Source organism: Panthera onca, chromosome A2 (genome assembly GCF_046562875.1).
Source record: "Panthera onca isolate mPanOnc1 chromosome A2, mPanOnc1 haplotype 2, whole genome shotgun sequence".
NCBI classification, from domain to species: Eukaryota; Metazoa; Chordata; class Mammalia; order Carnivora; family Felidae; genus Panthera; species Panthera onca.
The window spans coordinates 16,179,034-16,194,665 of NC_138340.1; the positions used below are offsets into that span (position 1 = coordinate 16,179,034).

Genomic DNA, 15,632 nt, shown 5'->3' on the forward strand with positions numbered 1-15,632 from the left:
CTAGGCCACATGCTTATAAACACTTGGTATATTATCAGTGTTTTAGGTTTTTCAAATATGTGTGTGATACTATGGCATTTTTACTTTAATTTTCATTTCTGGATTACAGGTGAGGTTGAATATCTTTTCAAATGCTCATTGACCTTTCATGCTTTCTCTTCTGTAAATTGCCTGTTCATACCTTTTGCCCATTCTTCTATTGAGTTGTTTATATTTTTCTCATTGATTGGTGAAAGTTCTTCATACATCGATCAACCCCTTTTTAGTTCAAATGTGTTTGTGGCTCTGTGGCTTCTATTTTCCATGTTCAAGTGTGTCTTATGAGGGAAAAAGCTTAGTTAAGTGCATAGCTCTTCTTCTTGTGTCTTGTTTAAGCATGTACTTGAAAAAGTTTTGAAATTTTCCTTTTTATATTTAGGTTCTTAATCTACAGGAAATTAAGGTAGGGATCTAATTGAATTTATTGAGTAGCACATTGTCCTGGATAAATGGATTGGTAGCTCCACCATTTCCTAAAATAATCTTTAGGGCTGTCTCTCTCATATATCACATCTCTACATATGGGTGGGTCTATTCTGGGCTGTCTATTCTGTTTCATTAGACAGTTGGTGAACACTGCTTTGATTTACTAGTTGTGTGTGTTTTAATTAAATGTTGATACCTAATAAGGAGAATTCCTGCCCCAACTTGATCGTCTTTAAAATGGTCTTAGTTACTTCTATACAAATTTTAGAATCAAACTTGTCAAGTTCTATGAAAAATCTTGTTAGATTTTTTTACTGAAACTGCATTGAGCTTTTAGATTAATTTGGGAAATCATGACATTTTTATGCAGACTTACCTGACCTGTTCACATGTCATAGTTCTCCTTTGGGAAATATTTGGGTCTTTCTAAAATGTCTTTTATAAAATTACAGAATTTTTCCATAAAATTTTCAACATCCTTTGTTAGATTTATTCCTAGGTCCCTTAATTTTTTATTGTTACTGCTGTTGTAAATGTCACTTTAAAAAAATCTTTTTTTTTTAAGAGCCTCTATAGAAATGCACATAATTTGGGTCTGTGCATCCTATATGTAGAAACCTTGTGGAACTCTTAATAATTCTTATCATTTATCTATAAATTCCTTGGGGATTTTTTTCCCTATGTAAACAATCATACTGTCTGTGAATAATGGCAGGTTTTCTTTCTCTCTTCCTAATCCCTATAACCATTTTGTTAGCAACTTATTGGGTTGCCTAGGGCCTCTATTACAATGTGGAATAGAATTTCACATGTTAAATGATGGCTGGTACCCTTGTCTCATTTCTGATTTTTAAGGGTAAATTTCTATTGTTTCAGCTTGGAGAATGATTTTGCTGTTGAGTTTTATTAGATACTCTATCAAACAAAGCAATTCCCTTCTATTCCTAGTTTGCTAAGATTTTTTTTTCTTTTTGTCTTACATGGATGTTGGATTTTACCAAATACCATTATTTTATTTTATACTATTTTGAAGATTATATGTCAATAGGGTGAATTACAATAATAATTTTCTACTTAGACATTCTTGCATTTCTAGCATAAATTCAAGTTGGTCAAGATGCATTTTACAATACATTGCAAGGTTGACTTTGCTGGGTTTTTTTGTTATTGTATATAGGGTTTTTTTTAAATATATATATGTTAAGTTCTCGGTGACATGGCCTACAATTTGTCTTCTTGACTGTTTTTTAATCAACATTATACTGCACTAATAAAATGAGTTATCAAGTGTGACTTCTTTTTCTATACATGTCAAAAAAAATTGTGTAAGGTTGGAATTACCTTTTCCTTGAATGGTTTATAGAACTCACCTAGAAAACAAACCGTAGATCACACAACCTAGTCCCAGTTTGGGTGGCTTTCTTTAATAATTATCAAAACAGTCCAATGCTAACTGTGATGTTTTATAATTTTGGCCAGCTATTTGTTTCCTCTGTTTCTTTTTATTTTATTTATTTTAGGTAATATGTATTTATTTTATTTAAGTTTAATATTATCAAAATCTCCAAAGTAGAAAGCTGAAACACATATGTGTCACACATGTAGCTGAAAAAGAACGAATATGGAAGATATATATATATATATATATATATATATATATATATATATTTTTTTTTTTTTTTTTTTTAAATTCCAACAAACCAACAAAATAAAGTTAAACCACTCAGTTTTCAAAATGAAGTAAAAGAGGAGCCTGGGTGGCTCAGTTGGTTAAGTACCTGATTCTTGATATCGGCTCAGGTGATGATCTCATGGTTGGTGAAATCAAGCCCCATGTCTGGCTCTGCACTGTCACCTCAGACAGAGCTGTTGGTACAGCACCTGCTTGAGATGCTCTGCTTGAGATTCTCTCTCTCCCTCTCTCTCTGTTTGCTCCCTTTCTCTCTCTCTCAAAGTAAGCAAACGTTTAAAAAGAGTTCTAAATTAAAAAAAATGAAGAAAAGACTTGACCAAGTGGTTCAGAATGAGAATATCCAAATTGTCCATCAACATTATGAAAAGATACTCGATTTTCAACAATAATCAGGCAAACATAAATTTAAATCATAGTGAGATATTTCTCCATAACCGCTAGAAATGTCACATTTTAAAATAATAACAATATCAGGGGCGCCTGGGTGGCTCAGTCAGTTAAGCGTCCAACTTCGGCTCAGGTCATGATCTCAACATGTGTGAGGCTGAGCCCCGCGTCGGGCTCTGTGCTGACAGCTCAGAGCCTGGAGCCTGCTTCGGATTCTGTGTCCCTCCTCTCTCTCTGCCCCTTCCCCACTCACTCTCTGTCTCGCGCCGTCTCTCATAAAATAAATGTGAAAAACAATCTTTTTTAATAACAACAATATCAAGTGTTGGTGAGTACTGACACAATTGAAATATTCATAAACTTTCCAAAACTGTCGTATCTACTGAGGGTTCACATATGCATACTTTATAACCAAGGATTTCCACTCTTCGTTGTATACCCACCAAAAAGGCATAAAAAGGCACAAAAAAGATATGTCTAAATATATGGATAGTCTCATTATTCATAATAAGCAAAAACTGGAAACAAACCACACAGGCAACAACAGTAGTGTGGATAAATATATTGTCGTTTTCATTCAATGGAATATACAGGGTTGAGAATGGAATGGAACAGCACGGACGAATCCCACAAGTACACTATTTTGTAATAGAAGCATTGAAAGATAAACTGAGGTACACTAACATTTTTCAAGAATTTATTTCAGCCTATACCAATTCCAATCAGGCAGCCCCCAGATGCAAAGTGGCTACAAGTATGTTCCACCCACAGGAGCTAGGGGGGAGGTTTTTATAGAGAAGACTGAGAAGCCAAGCAAAGGAATTATTTGATTGGCTATAGCTTAAGCAGTGGCCTTATTTGGGAAAGCCTGGTTGGCTGTGCTACATAATTCTGAAGTTTCACTTTCTCAGATTCCAGTGCATTGACCCTGACTTAGGTTTCACTTTGCTAATATATGCTACCAAAGCACTGAGCCACCTCAGTCTAATGGCCTCCTCATTTAATTAACAGAAGCAAAACAGGGCCCCTGGGTGGCTCAGTTGGTTGAGCCTGTGACTCTTGATTTCTGCTCAGGTCATAATGGCAGGGTCGTGGGATGGAGCCCCGTGTCAGTCTCGGTCCTGAGCCTGGAACCTGCTTGGGATTCCCTCTCCTCTCTCTCTGCCCCTTCCTCTGGGTTCTCTCTCTCTCTCTCTCTCTCTCTCTCTCAAAAATAAAGACACATTTTTTTAAAAGTTCACTGGTGGCCTCTCATTGACTATGCTTGCCATTTCTGGGCAGAAAGAGGATCTTCCTTCCTCTTGCTGGAACTAGGTAAGCTATGAGGAGTGGTAGTGCATGAGAGCGCTCCCTTCATGGCTTCCTAACTCAATTTCGAGTAAGACTTCCTAATATTCTATTTTGTGAACTTGGTGGTATTTATACAAGTATTTGCTTTATAATTACTCATTACGCTCATATATGTGTCTTACCCATTCTTCTATTTCATAAAACACTTTTGAAAAAAATAAAAGTCAAGATCTTAGAAGCCACAATGGACAGATATGAATGGCCTAAAGAAGGGTACTCAGACCTATTTTCTTAAAATATGGTCAAAACGGGGATATTCTAGCTGTATTTAGGACAACAACAGCGACTTGCGGGTTCAAAAAGATTTAAAATAGGATGAATGAAATATATCAGAGATTAAACTGGACTGGCTTTCCAGGAGCCAACAGCAGGTGAACTGGGGGGTGTGGCGGTGAAGCCGTGGGCAGTCCCCAGTTCTCTAGCTGGGGACGAAACACCGTAAAATACCTTTCATTCTCTATGCAGTGTTTTATTCTCTCTTCAACCAGCCAAGAACATGGTTAAATCCTCTTTGCTTAATCCTAATAGTGCTGATTTTCATTTAAAAACTTTACTGTGAAAAAAATGTGTTATTTTGTGGAATATGCGTATCTTCAGAATGTCCGTTCTACTTCAGGACAAGTTACTGCAACAGGAGAGGCTCCGCTTCGGGCGAGAGTGGGATGAATTATCAAGCGGGCGTGTGAATCCCGAGCTTCAGTCCCTTCAATCTGTAACCGGTGGGGCCGCAGGTGGCGCGGGGGAGGGCCCGCCAGCCCTCCCCTGCAGGGGACCTGAACGCTGCCTTTTCTTCCCAACGCCGCGAGGCTTGAAATATGTTTTGTGGGGTGAGAGGGCACAAACCCTAAGACTTGAATAATCTGAAATGTTACGTGTGCTTTGTTCCTTTATGTAGATTCTGGACCTCAACTCATCAGCGTACAGTTCAGATGGAAGGGCTTTTCCCCCTTGTCTGAGTCGGTCCCCAATGAGGGTCCTTGGCCCAGAGGGCCAAGCAGCGCGCTCCAGCAGCTACTACACACCGCCCTCCGCTCCGCCCTCCGCTCCGCCCTCCGCTCCGCCCTCCGCTCCGCCCTCCGCTCCGCCCTCCGCTCCGCGCGCGCCCCAGCACACTTCCGGCCCGCCGGCCGCGCCCCCTCCATACTTCCGGCCCGCCCCCAGCCTCCTCCGCCTCTCGCGCGACTCCTAGCGAGCGCCCCGCCCCCTCGTCCGCCGCCGCCGCCACCCCCAGTGGTGGACCCGGATCTTTCCTAGGGTGACAGCGAGGGGCGCGAAGCCCCGCGACTACCGTCGCCCCTTTTAGCAGCCCAAAGCCAGCACCAGGACCCCCGACTTAAATTCCAATTTCAGACGAGCAGCGAATCAACTCTTAGTTGATTACACCAACTTTAGTGTAAAATTCGCTAAGAATATCATTCGTTGTTATTGAAATTGGAAGTGCAGATCCAGACGACCCTGTGTTTCACCTGGCAGCCCCACTTGGGACCAGCGCCCAGCGAGCTGGCTGCCTTGCTGCCTGCCTGGTGCTCCACTGAGGCCGCCCTGTCTCTACACTATTTGTGGGCGCCTGTGGGGGGGGAGGAGGGCGGGGAACTGCTGTGAGGCCTGTTACTACCAACATATTTTAAAAATAATAATTATTATTATTGGTGTTTGGCTCCTTTTTTCGCCATTAACAACAGAAATAAACGTGTGTTTTGAATTTTAAAAATAAGAAACTTGAAGCCCAAAGATGCTCCAGGAGGGGACAAAGAGACCGAGCAGCGAGGACCACTGCCCACCCTGGGGGTCCCCGTCCTGTGGCCAGCGTAGGCCAGGAGCCGTGCGGAGTCAGAGGCCTCGCGGCCTCAAGCACCCCTGTACCCCAGCTATAGCCTGTACACCTTCTCGTCCAGCAGTTCCAGCGCGAGAGGCCTCTGCCTGGCGGCGGGGAGGAAGCAATTCCTGTGGCCCTGCCCAGGGTTCTGAAGTCACATGGTCTCACGCTGGTTCGGGTCTGTTCATTACCTAAGCCCCGGCCCCCGGGCTGTGAACCCAGGGGGGGGGTGGGGAAGTTGTGTCAGTGAACGGATAATCAGGAATGGAAACTTTTATCCTATACCAGAGAAGTCATCCTGTTGTCTTGAAGTCATGAATTCTCTGTTGAATAATAAAACCAGTGGTTCAAATGGAACTTTCAAAAGCCCCAAGAGTGAAATACAGGGATGAGGAGACTGATGAGGGTTTTCTCAATCTCTAGAGGAACTAAATTGTCTCTTAAAGGTCTGTTTTGGTTTTATTTTCTCTCTTGCATTCAGCACAGGGACAGCGCAAAATCAAAGAAAAACAGTGGAAGTCATTTTAAACTTGACTTAGCAATTTCCTTGGGGAATAAGATCGCAGAAGCCAGAGTGGTCAGGTTTGAAAGAGAAGAGAGACTTACTTTGACTAAAAAGCTGGGACTGTAAAAGAAGGGCCTCACCCTTGAAAGCATTTTGTACCTATCCTAATGCAGTACCTACATGCCCGGGGCAAGTGGGGACAGATACTAGACAACAAGGGACAGCCTGTACGCCCAGGAGCCCAGGAAATTATTCAAGTTGGCCAATCTACAGTGAGCCCCTGAAACCTAGCTAAGCCCGCCCTGCTCGCCATATACAAACTGCCCCCTACAGCTCCAGGTTATTGTTACCTTGTCCCCCGGGGGGTGCAGCCCTCTGGCAACCTTCTGAACTGTAAATCACAAAAAATTCTGCCTTTCATCTGAAGGTCCTCGTGTTGTACCATCAAAAGAAACTTTAAATCATATAAAACAGATCTCATCTCAAGATACTTAATCTAATTATATCTGCAAAGACCCTTTTTCCAAATACAGTCGTTCTCTGGGCCTCAGACTCAGGACAGGAGCCAGCAGAGGGCCTGGAGATCCGGCAGGGGCTAATAGTAGAGCTAACTGCATGAGTCGTCAGAAACTTTCTGGACAAAAGCTGGGTACCAGGGGAGGGCAAGGTTCGGAAGTGATTTCGTTTCCCCAAAGCAGCTCCCCCCGGTAGAAGGGTGGGAGGGAAGACAAACCACGGGGTGGACAAAGAAAATGCAGCCCTTCTCGCGATTTGCCATGGCCACAGTCCGTAAAGGTGCCCAAAACGCTGGAATAGCAAATGCTGAACCATCGCTCCCAGGGGAAATACAGACTTAGGTTCCTGCCAGCGTCTAGTACCGTTTTGTTCAACTACTCAATACAGAACCTTATGTGGCTTCGGTCTAAAGACACCTTAGTTAGCAAATATTGTTAATTTATTGACACTGAACTCGCGGCCGTCGGCACGAGAACGCGTGCCCGAATGGAGCTTATCTAACACGCACATTCTCTCCGTGAGGCGCATCCCAGCCTGCTCGCGCTTAGTGCACTTGAACTTAGGGGCACCAGGCAGAGCTTGGGCACTATGCTTCGCGGCCACTTCAAACCACGAAACCACCAACCCCAAACCACAAAACTCTGGAAAACATGGCACAAGTAGACCATGAAAAGGACATTTGTGTTCAGCACGAGAGCTGGTGCAAGAAGGCAGGGTGTCGTCTTGTTCAAGGTCAGCGGGGCACATCCCAAGCTTTCCAACATAGCGGCCCCCTCCCAGCAGCAGAGCCAGGCCCCAGCCGATGGTCAGAAAGAGTGACAGCAAAGGTCCCTGACCTTTGGGACCTTGGGAGGAGAACGGCCTCTGGGTTAGAAGGTGGGTGTGAGGAGGGATGCGCCCCAGCCATTGCCCACGAGGAAGGGAGGGACAGAACCCTTGCCAGGCAGAGGCAGTGAGATGAGCTCCTGTTTATACACTTAAACCCCCATTTCCAGAGTGGAGGGGTTTCCGTGAGAGTCACCGACCCAAGCGAAGTCCTGGGAATTGTTTTTGTAAAGCTTCAGGGACCAGTGGTGGCTGCCTTCTGGGCCCTTCTCTGCACCAGGCATGCCTAGTATCCTTCCTCATAAAAGCCCAAAGTGACTTGTCCACCGTCACACAGCCCGTCGGAGCCCCAGACCAAAGACCTGACCACCAGCACGATTCTGTCCCCTGTCCCCTCACCTGCTTTATAAATCTCTCCAGCTGCAGTGAGGCCAGGAAAGAGGTTGCCAAAGTGGCTTCAGCAAACCCCTCCTGCCTCGCCCCTCCTACCTTTCCTTTTCCTCCTTCCCTCCCCTTCCTCTCTCCCACCCCACCCCTGCCTCCTCCCCACAGCTCAGACTGCCAGCGTCTGACCCCGTTGGTGGATGCAACCAGGCGGTCTTAGGACAGTTTTAGGCAGTCTTAGGCCTGGCTGATTCGGGCACAGCACTGGGGGGTGGGGGTGGGGGGGACGGGGGGGGCGGCGCAGGGATGGGGAAAATCTCTGCCTCTGAGTCTGCGATTGCTGGCCAGGACCTGCCCGCGTTGTCTTTCCCTTCAGCCTCCCTGTCTCCACCATAACCAGGCCTTGGAATCGCTTGAGGAGTTTTTAGAAATCTGAGGCCCAGACCAGTTCAATGAGAACTTCGGGGCTGGTCCGAGGAATGTGAATCTCTGACTGTCTTCAGGCCTGCTCAGTTTATGTGCCTCTTCCTAGGCCTTGACACCCCGCTCCTGTCCCAGACACCCAGAATTCTCTGGAAGATCAGGTAAATGACGTTACTCACGATAGAGGGAAGACATTTAGCCTATGTTAACGTAAACGTGACAAACTTTCTCACATCATCAAATGCCTGTGTTCACATACTTATATCATTTAAGAATTCAGAATTTTCCAGTTAGAATGTTCTTATTGATGGGGCGCTGGGTAGCTCAGTGGGTTAAGCATCTGACTTCGGTTCAGGTCATGATCTCACGATTCAGGAACACGAGCCCTGCATCGGGCTCTGTGCTGACAGTGAGGAGCCTGCTTGGGGTTCTCTCTCTCCCTCCCTCTCTGCCCTTCCCCTGCTTGCGCTCTCTCTAACAGGATAAATAAAAAGAACATTTAAAAAAAAATTTTTTAATAAAATAAAATAAATACATGAATAGAATATTCTTAGTAGAGCAAGACGCCAAAGGTAATCTTCACAGGACATAGAAACACCGAGCCATCTGGGGATCTTCAAGGTCTCCTTGCACACCGGCTTTCAAGGGTAGTTTTAACAACACAGAACCACCTATGACATTTTCACACAAGACCTCATACCAGACCCAAAAGTTAAGACAGGCCATTGTCTCAATACCCTCTGGTCTCCACCTCCCTCTGAATCACCTCTGTGATGCAGAAAAGCATTTGCATTTATACAACTATCCATGGGTGAGATTTCTTTCTCGGGTGCAGCTAGGACGCTGGTGCGGGACCCGGGGCGGGGGCGAGGGAAGGGGCATGGAACACGGACCATGCGCTGTTGGGCCCTGGAACTGGACCCGGGGCAGGAGCCACGTCAGCGAAGGCAGGTGCTCTGCGTGGGGCGAATGTGAGCACAGGACGCGGGGCTGGGTGGCACGGAGTGAGGGGCTGTGGCTTAAGGTGTAGGGGTGGATATGGGCTTGGGAGAGGATGGGCTGGGCAGGGCCAAGGGTGGCCTGTGAGGGCTTCAAAGGCCATGCTGAAGTGCCCTGTGCGCGTGGGGCCTTCCACTCCTCCCCCAGCTGCAATGTGGACAGTGGCTGGAGCTGCACAGAGGCACCTGGGGGGGACACCAGGACAGAGGCTCTTGTGCCGTGAGAGGCTGAGGCCGAGGCCACGCGGGAGGATGGCCAGAGGCGGGGCTTTTCTTTTGGAAAGGAGAAAGTGACGCAGGTCAACACCAGGCTGGCCGAGGAGGGGGTGGTCCCCAGAATCTCACCCACCCTCCCTGGGCCGTTGCCTGCCCCCTGCTCCTCTGTCCTTCCTTTTCAAGCCTCTCCTCCAGGAAGTGGGGTCGGGTGTGGCCACTGGCCTCTCACCCCCTTGGGGACCTTGCAGCCTCATCTGGACACCCAGCTTTGTTTGCGTCAGCTTTGTTTTCTAATGGGGAGGAAGTCGAGCCTCAGGAGTCTCCTTGGACAGCCTGGGGGCTGTGAAATCTGGTCCTATGAACGGGAAGCAAAGAGCACAGAGCGGGGGTGCAGGGAGCCGGGGAGGGACACGATGGCCACGGCCCTCTTCTTTGCAGCTCTCCTCCCCAGTCGGGAGCACAGCAGCCCAACGGATAAGGCCTTTCAAGTGCTAGAACCAGAAAGAGCCCGGGGAAGCCTCTATCCATTCCAGATGAAGGGGCAGGTGCTCAGAGCCAGAGTGAGTGCACTTCTTCCAACCCAGGGTCCCGACCTTGCCGTTGGTAATATTTTGTTGGCCGAAACCATGCACGCCGTGTCTTTCGAAATTCCCCATGGAGGCAAGCACTGTTCTCAGAACTGGGAGCCAGACTCGACTGACCTTTGACCTTGAGGCAGAGAGCTGCTCCACGGGCCCAGTTCAGGTCCACAAAGGGAGAGCGGGCCCCAGCCCTTGCTCTGTAAAGCTGGAAACCTCATGTCCTGCTTCCAGATCCGGGAGAGAGTCCAGTCAGAGTCCAGGAGATCCTGACGTACCCGGCTCTCCACAGCAGTGGCGATGGGTGAGGACATGGAGGTATGGAAGCAGGTGTTCCAGGAATTAATTCAGGAGCTGAAACCATGGCACAAATGGACCTTGACACTAGACAAAGACCTTCTTCCCAACACCCTGCAGCCAGGGTGGTCACAGTACCAGCAGTGGGCCTTCGCCAGGTGAGTGGGGAATGGGAGGGGACGTATTCCAGAACATTCTTGTTTATTCGTTGCTGTGTATACTTGCTACTTTTCTTTCTTATTTATTTTTTTTAATGTTTATTTATTTTTGAGAGAGAGAGAGTCAGGGAAAGAGCAAGAGCAGGGGAGGGGCAGAGAGAGCGGGAGACACAGAATCCGAAGCAGGCTCCAGGCTCTGAGCTGTCAGCACAGAGCCCGACGCGGGGCTCGAACCCACGACTCGTTAGATCACGACCTGAGCCGAAGTCGGACGCTTAACCCACTGAGCCACCCAGGTGCCCCTACTTGCTACTTTTCTTATTCCATTCTGTGCTTGCAAATTGAGCACTACAGGAAGTAAGATGCCCATCACCCAAGAAGCTTTAGCTTCGGTGAAGGCTTTTTCCTTGCTACAGTGAACCTCACACAGTAGCAGGACTGGGCACTGGTGTAGGCAGACGCCTTGATTCAGAGAAATCGGGGGAGGAGATAGCAGTGAGGAAAACTGAGAGAGCTACGTTCCCTGCATACGCTCCCTGCCTCGGGGGACCTGGGGCTCACGACAGAGCCTAGGAGGGAGAGGCCTGAGGAGCCCCTCCAGGAGAGGACAGAGGACAGGGGTAGCTGAGGAATATGCATCTTGTCCCTTCTGCTCCAGGCTGATGGATCCTTTTAAACTAAGACCCTCAGGAGTCCATCCAAAGCCCCACCCTTTTATCCGGGTGGGAAAGCAGAGCTCCAAGGGTCAGGTGGATGGGGTTGCCCACCTGCCAGAGGGTGGGAGGCTGGGACTCTCTCCTAGGACTGGGGCAGGGGCTCGGTGCCTGCCCACTGCCCTCCTCTCCGGGGCAGGGTCTGGGCAGAGGAAACAGAGCTCTCCTGTCCTGGTGGCCCACAGCTTCCCAAGCCAGGAGCACCTGAGCAAAATCTCAGCTTCTTTCTTTCTTCCTTCCTTCCTTCCTTCCTTTCTTTCTTCCTTCCTTCCTTCCTTCCTTCCTTCCTTCCTTCCTTCTTTCCTTCCTTCCTTCTTTCCTTCCTTCCTTCCTTCCTTTCCTTCCTTCCTTCCTTCCATTCCTTCCTTCCATTCCTTCCTTCCTTCCTTCCTTCCTTCCTTCCTTCCTTCCTTTCTTTCCTTTCTTTCCTTGAACTCTGAGCTGGCACATGAGCAGAGTAGCATGACCCAGAGGGAGGGACAAGGGACAGCAGCCAGAAGAGCAGAGCCCAGCGCCCCCCCCCCGCCCCCCGAACCACGAACTGTTGGTGATTTGACCTAACACATGGTCCCAGGGTCACCGAGGCGGAGGAAGAAGAGTGAAGCGTTTTCCAAGAGCTTCTGCACTAGATTTGGAAGTAGCCCATGTCACTGCCCACCTCCCATTGGGCAACCGGTCACATTGCCCAACCTAACTGGGCTGTGAAGCAGGAGAGAGCACACAGGCAAGCTGATCAGCATGAGACGGCCCTGCCACCCCGCAGCTTCTGTGTCTCCCATGATTCCCATCGTGGGGGCAGCCATGTGCTTCCCTGCCTCCTTCCCCTCTCTCCATCTCTCCTGCCGTGCGTGTCCAAATATCTGAGCTCAGGAAATTGCCCTCTTCCCTGTGGAGACGAGGTGTCATTCTCTTGTACCCTGAGACCAGGCACACACAGAACCCAACTGGGTTGGAGGGGCGTAAAAGGAGAGACAGCTGGACACTGTGATCTCCCTGTAATACTGGCAGATCAGGGACCCTGGGCAACAGGGCAGAACAATGTTTTTCTTAGGACACTAGACCCTCCCTGATCTGTGGGGCTATGACTTATTGCCTTAGTCTGTTTGGGCAGCTATAAAAAAAACAAAGAAAAACAAAAAAACAGAACAGAGCAAAACAGAGGCACCTGGGTGGCTCAGTCAGTTGAGCATCTGGCTTCGGCTCAGGTCATGATCTCGTGGTTCATGGGCTCGAGCCCCATGTCAGTCTCTGTGCCGACAGGTCAGAGCCTGAGCCTGCTTCAGATCCTGTGTCTCCCTCTCTCTCTGCCCCTCCCCTGCTCACGCTCTGCCTCTCTCTGTCTCTCAAAAATAACTAAACATTAAAAAAATTAAAAAAAGAAAAAACAGACTGGGCAGCTTATATGCAACAGACATGATTGCTCATGGTTCTAGGGGCCGGAAGTCCAAGGTCAGGGTGCTAGCTGGTCAGGTGAGAGCCCTCTTCTGGGTTGCTTCTGGGTTGACTTCTGTTGTATCCTCATGTGGTGGGAGGAGCTGGGGAGCTCTACGGGATCTTTTTGATAAGAGCACTAATCCCATTCGCATGGGCTCCCCCCATGACCTAATCACATCCCAAAGGCCTTCTAACATCGTCCATCACCTTTGAAGGGTAGGATTCCGGCATGTGAATTGCGGGGAGGCATAAACTTTCAGAAGGTAACACTCAACCAACACCCATTTGTACCACTGGTGGATTTTAGTTCAGGGTTCTTGGGGGCTGATTTAACGGCTGCTGTTGCACCTGTAGCTTTTTGACCCACTTCAGTCTACATTTGAAGAAGCCTTGGTTTGGGGCCAGGAGCCTGGAGGTCTAGTCCTGCTTCTTACGCCCACTGAGTCTCTGCACACGATTAGTTCCAACACGTGCCTCATCTCCAGCGTGATCGAGTTGGACTTAGAAAATCCCCTCCAGCGCAGACACCTTGTGATTAGCCATTTTCATGACAGACACCTGTGGGTCCCAGGGCATGTGGGCAACACCATGGAGGCAGGAGTGAGGGGCTCGCTGAGTTCTTTCCCCACTCACCGCAGCCCCGGTCAAACCACATCTGTGTGTTGTTGGGTCCCCTTTCTTCCCTCTGGCCCAGCCCCCAACTCAGCCTTCCTGGGCCAAGCTGAGGGTCTCATCTTCTGTCTCCGCAGGTTCCAGTGCTCCCTGTGCTCTCGTCGTTGGGCCTCTTCCCAAGTTCAGGTCCTTTTCCACATGCACAAGAGTAAGGGGGAACCCCAGGGCCAGGTGAAGATGAGGGTCTTTGCCCAGAGATGTCGGAAGTGCTGTCAGTCTCCATTTGAGGTTCCCGAGTTCACCACAGAGAACATCTCAAGGATCCTGAATAACTTGGTGTTCCGAATTCTGAAGAAATGCTACAGAGAAGGATTTAAGTCAATGGAGGAGCTTCCTATGATCAAGGAAATCTCTCTTGAGGGGCCGCATGACAGTAACAACTGTGAGGCATGTCTACAGGGCTTTTGTGCTCAGAGTGGGGTGGGTCCAGCTGTGCAGGCACCGGTGTCCCCAGCACTTGCCTCCATAAGCTCACCTACTTTCGGGACCATCATTCCCGTGCCCTCTCCCGCAGGGAGTGGCACCACAGTGGACGCGGTGAACACCCAGGCCAACAAGGGGAAGCCTTTACCCAGACCCTCGTATGCAGGGCCCACGCAGGCTGCCAGCCTCCCCACCCACTGGAGCCCGAGAGCAAACACCTACCACCACGTGGAGAGGCGAGTTCAGGTCACCCGCTGGAGGGAGGGGCTCTGTTCCCACATAGCCCCGAATCCCAGGTGCAGGTATGGGAATGTTTGCTGTTTTTGCCTCGTTCTAGTCATCGTGGTGGTGATTATCGTAGAGACTGTTCAGTGGATCTCAAGGTGATGCCAAGTTCAAAGTCACGTAGTATGATCCCAAGGATGGGAAATTTCCAGAATAGGTAAATACAGAGACAGGGAGCAGATTGGTGACTGCCAGGGGCTGTGGGGAAGGGGATTAATCTGTACGGGGGCTTTTTTTGGGTGGGGGGAGGTGGTGAGTGGTGATGAAAATGTTTGGCCCAAGATGGAGCAGGTGGTTGTACAGCACTGTGAATTCGGTAAAGGCCATTGAATTGTTCATTTTTAAATGGCTGATTTCATGTGAGCTTTAACGGTTAATTTCATGTTAATTTCACCTCCATTCAATGTTATTTAAAAGACACTGAAATCCTGCTTGTTCTCTGTAGACCGAAACCATTATAGCCCACAGAACCATCTGGAAATCTCAGGAGACCCGTGGGTCCTCTCACCAGAGAAGCTTGCCCAGACCCTGTGACATCAGTCTGTGGAGGCACTTGCTGTGGTTTTCATTAGGCTGAAAACCTGGGTCTCAAAGCAGTGGTCTCCACAGCAGGGTCCACACAGCTCAGGGGGGACCAAGGTAGCACCACCTGTGTGGTCAAGGTAGGACCATCTACCCAGGTTGGGGCTAGAACCTGCAAACTCCATTTTTTCTTTCTTTGTCCTTTACTATTTCTTGTTGTGTGGCTTATAATGTATGTTGATGTATGAGTAGAATGGTATTGTGACACGATGTGTAAATAAACAAATACACACCTACTTGGAGCGCGTGCTCAGCTTGTCACTGACTTCTTCATTTTCAGAACTCTGTACCCATTAGACGACAACTCGCGTTTTCTCCCTCCCTCAATCCCTGCTAACCACCATTCTTCTTTCTGTCTCCGTGAATGTGACTTCCCCGAGGACCTTACATAGGCAGACTCAGACAGCGTTTGTCTTCTTGTCACTGGTTGATTTCACTTAGCGTAATATCCTCATGTTTCCTCCACGTTGTAGCATGGGAAGGATTTCCTTCCTTTCTGACGCTGAATTATATTCCATGGTTTGTATATCCCGCATTCTGTTTATCCATCTGCAGACATCCGGGTGGCTCCCACCTCCCAAAATGCAAATGTATCAATAGCTCTTTGAGACCCTCCTTTCAACTCGTTTGGATACACACTCAGAAGTGGAAATGGTAGAACATACAGTAATTCTATTTTTAAGTTTTTGAGGAATTGCCCTGCTATTTTCCATAGCGATTCTACCGTTTTACACTCTCACCAACAGGGACAAGGGTTCCAACTTCTCCACATCCTCACCAACACTTTACTTTCTGGGTTGTTGTTTTCTTTATAATAGCTATACCAATGGGTGTGCTAAATTTCTAGAAAATACAATTTTTTTTACCATGGAAGTTTTCTTTTTTTAAGCAAAGATCTTTTTTATTGTTTTT

General features: G+C 48.2%; 1 protein-coding gene across 2 annotated transcripts; it reads left to right on the forward strand.

Annotated features, from left to right (window-relative positions):
* The first annotated feature begins 8,237 nt into the window (after positions 1-8,237).
* On the forward strand, positions 8,238-15,087 carry RTP3 (receptor transporter protein 3). Of its 2 annotated transcripts, XM_081793204.1 has the most exons (3): positions 8,238-8,534; positions 10,402-10,611; positions 13,508-15,087. In XM_081793204.1, the coding sequence occupies exons 2-3, from the start codon at positions 10,457-10,459 to the stop codon at positions 14,238-14,240; spliced, it is 888 nt and encodes a 295-aa protein (XP_081649330.1). In that variant the 5' UTR covers positions 8,238-8,534; positions 10,402-10,456; the 3' UTR covers positions 14,241-15,087. The 2 variants fall into 2 exon arrangements, with proteins under 2 accessions (XP_081649330.1, XP_060486821.1); XM_060630838.3 differs by lacking the exon at positions 8,238-8,534 and having other exon boundaries at positions 9,584-10,611.
* Positions 15,088-15,632: the final 545 nt, after the last annotated feature.

Coding starts and splice junctions, on each gene's coding strand:
- RTP3 (XM_081793204.1), top strand. CDS start 10,457: ATGGGTGAGGACATGGAGGTATGGAAGCAGGTGTTCCAGGAATTAATT. Junction 10,612..13,507: donor CAGCAGTGGGCCTTCGCCAG/GTGAGTGGGGAA, acceptor CTGTCTCCGCAG/GTTCCAGTGCTCCCTGTGCT.